The 12,438-nt window shown below is 30.7% G+C and overlaps 1 protein-coding gene across 1 annotated transcript in view; it reads left to right on the top strand.

Annotated features, from left to right (window-relative positions):
- Positions 1-12,438, top strand: part of LOC142329548 (peptide transporter family 1-like) — a 60,900-nt gene that overhangs the window by 23,923 nt on the left and 24,539 nt on the right. Inside the window, exons 6-8 of the mRNA XM_075374219.1 lie at positions 1,722-1,804; positions 3,536-3,703; positions 4,140-4,388. Of these exons, the coding sequence (XP_075230334.1) occupies positions 1,722-1,804; positions 3,536-3,703; positions 4,140-4,388 (500 nt within the window). The remainder of the gene's footprint in view (positions 1-1,721; positions 1,805-3,535; positions 3,704-4,139; positions 4,389-12,438) is intronic.

The following is a 12,438-nucleotide window of genomic DNA, read 5'->3' as shown; positions in this document are numbered from 1 at the left end:
CACTTGTTAACTAGAGGCAAGGTATATTTTATGCCTTTTTTGTATGATACAGATTACTTCTCACATTGTGTGATTTTCTTTTCACCAGAAATTTTTCTTTTTAAGTTTGACATTGAATAATTTGTAAAATGTAGGAAATGAAATCATAAAAATAGTAATTTTCTTATTGTGAAAAAGTAAAGGGTTTTCATTCACCTTAGGTAGATGTTTATGAAATTTAGGAAGCCTGAAGTCATTAATTTGAGAAATTAGTCCTTTAATTTAAATGGATAGTTTGAATTTGATAAAAATTAGAGCAATAAGGAGATTAACAAAGTTGTAGACATATTACTTTAACATTACTAAGATGTTCAAGAAGGATTGTTTAGTTTAAGTGATCCAAAATGGGTTCAGGGAAAATCGTAATACTACTTAGGTGATTGTTAAATATCTGAAAAATGTTTAAAAAAGAAAAAAAATTCTGCAGTAATTTATCTGGCTTCTTTGTTTATTTGTTAAGAGCATTTGACATGATGTCACTATTTACTGTTGGCTAAGTTTTCTAACTTTGAAATTCACTATTTACTTTTAGATCTAATCAGGCACTTTTTAAGAGACATTGAGGAAGTGAGAGACATGAAATTACAATGTTTCTCAATGTTAATTTTTCTTGTATATATTACTGACTTTTCTAAACTGGAAAACATAAAATAATTAATTTCACTGATGGTGTCTATTGATTTGTTAGGATGACAGCAATCATATACTCTTGGCAAAGTCGACTTGAATCTTAGACGCACTAATTCAATATTTTAATTCAAATAGCCTTAAATTAAATATAATAAAATTTAGGAATAGTATAAAATCAATGGTTAATTGTAATAATGAAGTAATTTTAAAAGACTGTACACTGTAGAATTTCTTGGTATCTTTCTTGATTTCTGTGATTTCTGGTTTAAACTGCTGTGAGCATATTTAATATGTTTGTCCAAAGCTAAGATGCAGTGTTTTTATTTTGGCCAACTATTTTTCTGTCAGTTTTTAATATGGAATTTTATTCCTTCATTTGGCTTTCAGGATTGAGTTTTTGAGTTCAGCAAGTTAGTATATTAATAAAGTATTTTTGTTCTACAAAAGCTGTTTGGTTGATAATCCACTTGAAATAGAATGAATCTTATCGGTAGCTTTTTAAATAAAACAATTTCTAATTGTTTACTCATTATATGTCTCCAAATCTATTAATAGTTTTTATAAAATTTTGGATAAATTCATAATCGCATGGATATATTGTGGGGTAAATATTTTAAAAATACACAAAAAAATTATCCAAATTCGTAAGTCAGAGGTTGTATTTATGCCAAACTGGTAAAGAGAAGAAATTCTGGTAGAGAGAAAAGTCTGAAATCATTTCTGCTGGAAAGATTTTGTATTATTCACAGGAATGATAGTAGTAAAGAGGAGGAGGCTTTTTGAGGAGGCTATTAAAACTGATTTAGTGTAATTTTTTCTCTAACAAGATTGTTTTATGAAATAAATTACTAAAATGTTATTTTATTAATTTTTGTATTTGAAACAAAAATTACTGCATGATCAAATTATCAACATTTATTTTATAGTATTATTTTTGGTTAAATCTGTTTATATGATGAATATTTTTTACTTGTTTATAAGACTACATGTTTAGGTACAGATGAATAAAATAGTATATTATTATTGTTAAAAGCAGTTATTTTTTTTTATAGGTGTGTTTGGAATTTGCAAAAATATTTATGTTATAAAGAAACCACAAGAAAATATTGTGTTAAGAGTTATTTGTTGCATTACTGTAAGTTTGGTCATCCTCTACTGTTATATAGTTAATTAATTTTTTTTTATTAGATGATTAATTCCCCGTATAAGCTTTATTGTGAGAGTATGATATGAAATATTTATAATGCCTGAAAAATGCCAGACAGGTGTTCAAACTAGGAAACTTCTGTTTGAAGGATGAAAAAACAGACTACCACTCCATCAAAGAGGTTGATGGAGGCAGGTTTATTTCATGATTTCATGAACTTAACACTTTTACAGCTAAGTGTCATAGAACAGTTTTATTCTTAAGTACCACACAACTCTGATAAATTAGGGCAACAATTATAAATTTAGGAAAAATATTGGTTAATGACACTAATAAATGCTTTGGGATTGAATTTAAAATAAAATTGTACAATCTCTTATGGGGAGGAACACATATCTCATAGTTAATGCTATTGGGTCAAAAGACGCTCAATTTCTGTCTATGATTATCACTTAATTCTTTAGTTCTTTAGTAAGAACTATAGAATAATTATTGCACATTCTTCAGTGTATGTATATTTCTTTAGCGTAGACCGAATGATATTCAAGGTTCAAAATGCGTCACGTTGTTGTGCTTGTTCTTTGTGCGTGGCAGGTGAAAGGCCTTTATGAACTCAAAGGCTAAGTATATTTCCTTTTAGTATACTGATTTGATTTTATGGAAAATTATCAAGTACGAAAAAGAAATTGAGGCACCATATTAAGAAATGAATTAGAGAAGTCTAAAACTATATCATTTTATTATTTATTCTTTAAAATGATAAGTTTATGTATTTTATCTGAAAAAGCTTCATGAAGTATGCATATATTTAATACATATGTGAAGTAGAATTTGTATTATATTTAATTTAATACTCTTTAAATGAGGATGAGATTCAGTTTCATTCCTTCAAGAATGAAACTGAATCTGTGCTTTCTCATCATTTGAAGAGGATTGTTGGCTTCACCTGCTTACATTCATTAAAAAATTTATTAAAAATTAAAATCCCCTTTTTAGCATAAAAATGTTTTTGTATAAAAACCTTTAAAATTTCTTTAAAATATTTCCACTATGGTAACTGGGCTTACTCATATTCCTATCTACTTGCTGTTTTTGAAAATTTAAAAAAATAACATTTTTTATGATCATAAAAACACTACTAAAATTATTCTGGGTATAAATAAGATTGGTATTAGGAAAAAAATCATCATTTTTATGGTTGGGATGAAGTGGAATTGGCAAGTGCTTCTTGACAAATTAAAAAAAAATAAAAAATAAAGTTATTTAATTATTTTTTAATTTAATTTTGGTTATTTAATTTAATTTATGTATGTTTTAGATATGAAAATGAGATGGGTGAAGTAATAAGTGGAAAAATTCCATGACCTTTGTCAGAAATTGAATCTAAGACCAACTAACCTAGAAATCAGCGTGTTAATATTATATAACTGGCAGGCTCAGTTTATATTGTTCTAATAAAATATGAATTCTGCATTCTGCTGTGTGTATTTTTTCTCTTTACTGTTGTCTGATAAAGGTGAGAGAGAGAAAAACCAATGCGATTAATCCAAAACTTTGGGTGGACTGATTTGTCCTGCAAATTATTTTTAACACACCTCTCTAATAATTATGGAAGTCATATTATTGGATTTTCTGCGTATATGTTACTAAACATTTTTGTTATTTAGTTAGAACTGATTCATTCTGCATTTACCAATATTTTTTCTTTCTTTTCTTTAGTATGCTGTGAAAAAGAGAATAGCTAGTAAAGATAAAAATAAAGAACATTGGTTAGATTTTGCTGAAGATAAATTTGATAAAACACTTATAGAAGAAACAAAAGCACTACTTCAAGTGATGTTTTTATATCTTCCACTTCCTGTTTTTTGGGCTTTATTTGATCAGCAGGTACGCATGATAATAATGTAATATTCATCACACACATCACTTACCTGTAAACGTTGAATATACATTTTTTTAGCATCAAAACAGCTCAATTTCAAGCTTTGTTCATAAAATTTATAACATATATTATCTGAAATATTTCATTTTAGAATAATGTTTAAAGTTTTTGTACATCTTTAAAATCAGGTTGTAGTTTAATATAAAAAATAATTCATAATTATAATTCATAATTATATGTTAACCTGATTACTCTAAAATTTCTTATTTTTGACTTTTGTTAGATTTTAGTTTCTGCTCCATAGAAAAAAAAGTTATAAAAACTTTCATGTTCTGCTATGAATGAAGCTTTTATGTATTATGTAGTATGGTGCTTTATGGTTTTTTCTGCTATGCGAGTACTGTCTACAAGAAATATTTTATTATCTCATACTTCTTTTAGGGTTCAAGATGGACATTCCAAGCAACAAATATGGATGGAACATTGGGCTGGTATACATTAAAACCAGAACAAATGCAAGTCATGAACCCATTATTAATACTTGTTTTTATTCCACTATTTGAATCTGTTCTTTATCCTCTTTTGGCAAGATGTCAACTTTTGACTAGACCATTACAAAAATTGTCTGCTGGAGGCATATTAGCAGCTGTTGCATTTTTTATTTCTGCATTAGTGGAACTTCGTCTCCAAGCTCAGGTTAGTATCACCTTTTTAAAAGTGTTGTGCCATATATTGAAATGTGATAGTATTTGCAGGATGTTTGTAATATTAAAGTTACAATTTTAATTAATTGTAATATATCTGTGTATTGGAGGTAAAAGGCGGCACTATGTCCATTTTTTTATGAAATGAAGGTTTTAACAGTTTCCTATGCAATTTTTTTTTACTTTTTCAGAGATACAAAGCATTACGTCCTAAGCCTAAAAAATAACAGATTTAGCCGGAAGGCACTATGTACCAACATGCTTGCGAGGTAAAGAGCACTATATGGACATGTAGCTGTTTACCTCCAGAAACTGAGAATAAGCTAGCACTATGTCCAACTTGTCTGTGAACATTACGAATACATTTGTATGTACATTTTGTTTGCTTCCCTTCTTTATCATATGACTATCATTAAAATGAATTCAAAAAGTAATTTATGTAAAAGTGTCATAATCTCTCGTGAATTGATGATTGTAAACCTTGCTTTGGAGGAAACAAAAGATAACATACAGGAAAATAAAGGTAAGAGTACAAAATAATACTATATCTAAAAATACCAAGAATAAAATACCTTTGTATTTTTGCTTTAAATTAACTTATAATATTAAGTGAAACAATATGTATTATGAAATTCATAACCTAAAAAAATATGACTTTCTAGACCAGAGTAATAAAAAACTACAAGGCAAGTTAACTACTTAAAAGGAATTTATTCTCAGTAGCTTTTTTGTTATGAAATGCAAAATAATTTTGCTCAGATTTACCACCAAGAGACATAATAAGTAATCTATAACTACTGTAGTTTTACAAACTTGTCAATCTTGTTTGCAGTCTTTGTTAAGATTTACAAACTTGTAAAGATTGTTTTAAATTATAACATAATATAAAATTATTATTTTAATCATTTCAGATGAAATGGATGCTAATTTTATGGATGGTAACTTCTTTAAACCAAATGAAAATGTTAATTTTGGACAAACTAAAGTCTTCCTGTTTAAAAAGATGGAAGTTTAGATATTGATGACCTATTATCCATGACAAAATACCATATCTTGAATGAGGATTTATATTTGTGTAAAAGTGAAATCGATGTCAGAGATGAATATGTAAACTACTGCCCAGATGAAGAAAGTACAGAAGTAGAAAACATCAGCGTCAGCCACTACAATGGATGTGTAACAAGTGGAAGTTGAGACATGCAGCAGTATATTAACAAAAGAGGGAAGAACATTGCTGCAAGAAAAATGAAGCCTCCATGTAACTGTAAATTTAAATGTGGGAAAAAAATTCCACAAAATAAAAGAATAGAGATAATTTAAGGAATATTGGCATGAAGGGAAAGATGTTAATATTAAAAAGACAATTTATTAGTTCGTATTGAGGTGAAAGAAATATACCGTTTATGGCCAAAGGAAGGTAGAAACCAAAGCTTGGTGTACAGTTTTGTAATAAATAAACAAAAAGTTAGGATCTGCCAAACAATGTTTTTAAACATACTCTGTGTGTAAAATAAAGTTATTAATGCAATCAAGAAAAGACGAGAAGGAGGAATAGTTGACATAATATAAGACCACTGTGTATTAGAAAAAAAATGGCTATACTCTGATATTTTTAATAAAAAATTCTATTTGTCTTTTAAAGCTGTTGAAAGTGATACCTGCGATGTATGTGATTCGTACATTGCTCAGTTGAAATGTAATTTATCTGAAGAACAAAAAGAGAAAATCACATCAAATTATAATGATCATTTCCAAGAGACAAAAACCCAATATGAAGAAAAATCTAGTGATACTGCTGATTCAAAGAAAAACTCTAGCCATAAAGTAATAACTGCTGATCTTCAGAAGTGTTTTGCAACACCAATGTTATCAAATAGTGAAAGTTTCTACCGAAGAAAGTTGTGGACGTTCAACTTTACATTGTACGATTCATCTGATGGCTCAGCACAATGTATTATGTGTAATGAGCCAAAGGCAGGATGTGGAGGAAATGAGATTGCCTCTGCTATACTTAAATGGGCAGATACTGTTATTCCAAATTCAGTGACGAACAAAATAACTATTTGGACGGACAACTGTTTTGGGCAGAATAAATATGTCTGTTATCTTGTATTATTTTTGGATTCTAAATAAATACAGTCAGGTTAAAGAAATTAATCATAAATTTCTACTGTGAGGTCATACGCACATGGAAGCAGACACAGTCCATGCTCTGGTTGAACACAAAACAAAAACATTTCCACATTTAACCATATTAACAACTTGCAATTGGCAAAGTGCTATTAGCCAAATGCCAAAAAATTCACTGTACACAACATGGTATTACCGGACTTCAAAAACTTTTAAGTCTTTGTACAGTGAAGGAGATTCTCCTACAGTGTACAGAAAAATGGATGTAAGGAAAAACGTCAACTGTCATAATGTATTCATCTCCAAGTGATACAAGAAAATACTAGCCATCTTTATTACAAAATTTCTTCAGAAAATGATTTTAAGGAAGTAGATTTAAAGAGAAATACTTGAAAAGCTTTTGAATTTCCACAAACTCTGAAAGTAAATGCTAAAGAATCTAGGCCTATTTCTTCATTTTACACGGATTTGAATACTAGATCGTGGATACCGGTGTTCTTTGGTGGTTGGGTTTCAATTAACCACACATCTCAGGAATGGTCGAACTGAGAATGTACAAGACTACACTTCATTTACACTCATACATATCATCCTCATTCATCCTCTGAAGAATTATCTAAAACGGTAGTTACCGGAGGCTAAACAGGAAAAAGAAAAAAAAAAGGCCTATTTCTTCAGAAAAATACAATCAGATTTTATCCCTGCTGAAGTTTTATCCATGGTGTCATCCCTTCTATAAAAGTTTGAGATACACAAAGAGTGCTGCAGACTATCCAGGAGATGAAGAGACTGAAATTTTAGTTTTACTATTTTTAAAACCTGATATTGTTTTTCATTGTTTACTTTTTTCTTCAAACATTTTGTGGTAATAAAACAATAGGAACACAAATCTTGCGTATTATGTAGATTAAGAAGAAGTAGATCATATGTAGATGAAAATTGAAATTTTAGTTTTAGTACTTTGTATTACGTTTTTACATTTTTTAAAATGTTATATTTTAATGTTACATTTTTCAACTTTTTTTGCAAAAATTTTGTAGTGTAATAAAACAATGGGAACGCAAATAAAACTATCTTATGTTGTAAACTGAATTTAATTTCCTAATAGGACATAATGCTTGCATAATAATCTCCTATACAGTCGCTATCACAGAGGTAAAAGGCACTAAGTCCAGTAATTAAACAGTATTTTTAAAGATTACCACCTCTAAAATATGTATGTTAGATATGTGGAAACTGTATGTACTATACCATATAAAAAGTTTACGAAGAGTATGTCGATAAAAGTGCAAAATTTAAGATAACATGTAAAAGAATCATTCAACTGGTTCTGAAAAATTTAACATTTGTGACAGTGCCTTTTACCTCTGATACACAGATAACTTCCTGGCTCTTTGACTTTATTATATGAACAGAGGGAGTGCTGTAATGGATCAAAAAACTTCCTGATTTTTGTAATCCTGTTGTTTTGAGGTAACTTGGTGTCCAAAATCATTAGAAAAGTTTAGAATAGTATCAGTAAGACAGTATCAGTGAATGTATAGTTATATCAGTCGTTATGTGTTAGATATTTTAACATTTTTATTTTTATTATGTGGTCTTCAGGTGACATGGGTATGTTGGATACTTATGCTTGTAAATCATACTTCTAAAAGCAGATATTTATGTAAAGTTGGATGATTTGAGATATTGTGAATTAGAATTTCTGTCATTGTTGGTTGTCTAATATTTTGAAAGGATGTTTTTATTAATTTATATGTTGACTGGGATAAAGAAAATTTATTTGTTTGTGATTGAATTTGGGTACAAGGTTTAATTTGTGGTGAATTTTATTTAAGGATGATCAGTTGTTCACTTCATCTTGCCGTACAATAAGATGATGTACCATCAACGAATATATGTGCCAGTATATTTTGTAAGTATATTAGCTGTAGATGAGTATGCATGTATTATAGAAAGATTTCATCTAGGTAGGAGAGTTAATAGAAAGGCCAGTGGAAAATTTGGTCTGGAATGTAACATAATTTTGTTTTATAATAATCTTTAGTAGTTTATGTCTTCTGAGCTATGTTCTTATGGTATTTTGTTGTTTTACTTTGTTTTTAAGAATGGAATGTGTTTCTGTTACTGGGATATTAGTATGCAGTATGTTATATCAAATGATGCTTATGTAATAAAATTAAAAACATTATGTATATATACAGTAGGGTGCAGTTTTTAATGTAAACACAGGAAATTTTTGCTTATTTTTATGTTGTGGCTACATTGCTTGAACATATGCGCGCGCACACACACACACACACCCATTTAAGTTGTTTGTGCAATGTGAGGTTATTTAGCAATTCTCATGCAATAGTGTTTTGTGAAAGTTTATTTCATGTTTTATTACAAAATCATAATTTCATATTTCTAGTAAAGTGTGTTTTGATTATATGAATATAACTCTAAGAAAGCATTTGAAAAAATTTTTTTTTTTTTTTGGGCAACCAGTGTGACAGCAAATAGCTTCTGAGTGTGGTGTTGGTCTAGGGCCAGTGAATGCTGTTTTAAAATAATTTAAAGAAACTGGTTCCTTTTCACCTCAAAGTTAAGGCAAATGTGGCCAAAGAAAAACTAGTCCAACAGAGGATCGGTCATTAGTTAAAAAGAGTAAACTTGATCCAAAATTATCTTCTGTTGACTTAAATTGAGAATTAGCAGCCAGTGGAACAGATTTACATGTGACAATTGTTAGACGCTGACTTCTTGCAGCTGGACGGAAGAAGCTTGTTGACCTGCTAAAAAGTAGCTTTTTTTTTTTTGGGGCGAAAAACGGTTGAACGTTATCATCGCCCCGGAAAAAGTAGCTTTTAAACAGTCATTGTAAAAGAAGGCTTTTGTGGACTAAATCATATGCTAACTGAAACAAAGACTAGAAAAATGTTATGTTTTCCGAGTCACATTTTTATGTTCAGGGGGAAAGGGTCCATACATTAGAAAAACATCAGATGAAAATACATCATTGGCTCATATCCAACAATCAGTTAACATCTGCAGAAAAAAATGTTTTGGGGTTGTTTCACATTTGAAGGTGTTCATTACTTCTAGTAAATGGTATGTTGAAAAGTGATGGATATAAAAAGATTCTGGAGGAAAAGGTTATGACACAACTTCAAAACAAATTCCCACAAGATAATGGAGTATTACAACAATATTTGGTGCCAGCCATGTTGCCAAAAAACTGGAAAATGTTTTGAAGAACGAAACTTATTAGTATTCTCGAGGTCAGGCCACTTACAAGACTTAAAACCAATTGAAAATCTTTGGGCGGTACTCAAAAAACGACTCTTAAAAATGAACTGCATCATAAAAATTGACCTCATTAAAGAGACAATATGGGCATGGTTTCATGATGAAGAAATAAAAAAAATGTGTATGTACACTTGTTGAATTAATGTCTCTCTATTCCTGTAAGCGAAATGAATAAGAATGTAGAAGAAATATTAATTACTAGACATTCACAAATTGCACCGGTATGACTTTTTTCTAAATAAAGAACAGTGAGAGATGACCGGCCGTTGTGTTGGAGTAGCGTATCGTCCTTTTATCTTGCGGTTGCAGGCTCGAATCCCGCTCAGGCATGGCATCTTTTCACTAAACTACGAATCATTTAAATCTGTATTTCGCCTCAGATACAAAAAGTCTGACGTACAGCAAAACTAAAAAAAAAAAATTCGTCGAGATGCTGTCTACTCCATGAAAATTGCAGATATTCTACAGGTTAACAATCAGAAAATTTTATGTACTATGCCAATGAATGAGTAGTTTTGTGCTTAATTAGAAAATAAACTGGAATGAGAAAATCTAAAGGAAAATGAAGTGCAAGACTGATTAGAATCGGATTCAAGGTAACCAACATTTAAGATGACGAGATAGTGAAAGTTGTGATAGAAGAGGTTAATGAAATCTCCAGTGATGAAGATGAACCGATTAATAAAGAAAAAAAATAGCTACGATGAAGATACTGTATTTCTCACAAAGGGCTCCGTTATTTAGAACAACGAAAGAATGTTCCTTTCCTTGACTTAACAGTAACGAAATTAGAGTTATGATCGCGTTGCTGTGGACCATGTTAAGATAACTTTTGACAAGCTTTTGTCAGTACAAACTTTTTCGTTAAAAATCAAACTAAGATTTTGTGAGTTGATGCAGGAGTGATTAGCGACTATTGATTCTATTATTATAAATATAGTAAAATAAAGTAAATAATAATATTGTTATAATCATTTTTAATTAGGGGCTTATTCTGCTACCAATTCAATATTAATATGGTTTGTTGCCCGAATTTAAGAACGAAACTTAAGGTCTCTGTTAACCGCAGATTCTGTTATTCGGGTCGGTAACCTCCCCAATTACCTCGGTTAAGAGAGGCCCTACCAGTGGTGGCTCGCGTATAGGCAATGTGGAACTGCAGAAGTCCCTATTTCCACTTGATATTATCGATAACATTTAATATAATAAGTTCTTTTTTCTTTAATTCTTTCTTGTACAATATATAAATCCTTACGCTTAATGTCAGTAGCCATCCCCCAGTTTATGAAAAAGATACAAAACTCTTCGTATGGAACTGTGCGCTTCACAGCTGCAGTGGCGTGGTGTTTGGCTGTTGTGCGCATGCGCACATATTAAGCTGCACGCAAGGCTGCGAGGGAGAGAGAGCACTGTTGCTCCTGCAGTACCATTCCTGGTGTGCTAGTGGAAGGTAATTTTTTTCTTACTCCGTGTGTGTTGTGCATAAAAAACGTGTACCATATTCTTGGATGTGTTAAAGCGTATTCATTTTTTTTCAAAACAAGAAGAATAAATTTCATTTTTAAACGAATAGATCAACCTTGAACTGTAACAATTTAGTTTAAAATAAGTAAAAAATGTTTGATTTTGTCCTTTTAGGATTTTATCAAGTTTCTGGATTTTCGTTTTATACATGTTTGTTTCCTTTTACATAATTTTAAAACAAAGGCTAAAAATTTTCTGGAGAAGCACTCCCACTAATTTTAGCTATGAGCTGCCACCGAGCCCTACTGTAACTTATTAAATAATAACTTAATTGTTCTTGAGTTGGGAAGTTGGTGTTACATGATTGTGGATCGGATGAATGTCCCGCGTATGTGCGTGTGCGGGATATGTTGCGTAGCAAAATTGATTTTTAGATTTGCAGCTACCTGGTTACAGGCTGAGGTCTCTGGAATTGTGTTCTTGTTTGAGTCGATTAGTTGTTTTGTGATTGTTTAGGTTTCAATCGGTTTCTCTTTCGATTTGGTTTGGTTGTGGGTTACAGCATAAGTTTTTGGTTTATTAATTTAGTTTGTTGTTTTTAGGTTATTGTTTTAATGGTGTTTGCGTTGTTTAGTTGTTGTATGCTCGATGGCATTATGTATTGGGCTCGCTCTACTTTATGTGGGTTTCGTGGATCAGCTGAATCGGTAAGGTCTTGTTTAAAACTTCTGTTAACATTAGGATCTGTACAGGTGTCTTACACCGATGGGAATATTGCGTGTTGCAGTCGGATTGGTGGCATCCTGTCTGAGGCAAGGTGGAATATGTCTTGAGGCCTTTGAAGATGACCTCCGGTAAATCCGCTCAGGGCTAGGTACGGAGGGGGTGGTGTGGCGCTTAAATCCGTCATATGGTGGGTGTCTCCCCTTTGGGGTCAGAATGGTGTTTAGATTAATTTACATGCTACTGCATATAAAATATATATTGTCATTTGGCAGATGAAATCTCCTACACATTAAAACAAAATTTTACAGGATAACCAAAAGAAACTAATGTTAATAACTTTAATATAGTACAATGTAGATGTTTTGAAGTGTGGTTTTATGGAACTGGTATGTATTTTAACGTCATTTTAAATATGTTTTTGAGTG

Source organism: Lycorma delicatula, chromosome 8, assembly GCF_047948215.1.
Source record: "Lycorma delicatula isolate Av1 chromosome 8, ASM4794821v1, whole genome shotgun sequence".
Taxonomy (NCBI): domain Eukaryota; kingdom Metazoa; phylum Arthropoda; class Insecta; order Hemiptera; family Fulgoridae; genus Lycorma; species Lycorma delicatula.
The sequence above is the reverse complement of the archived record's forward strand: the minus strand, read 5'-3'. Positions and strand labels throughout refer to the sequence as shown.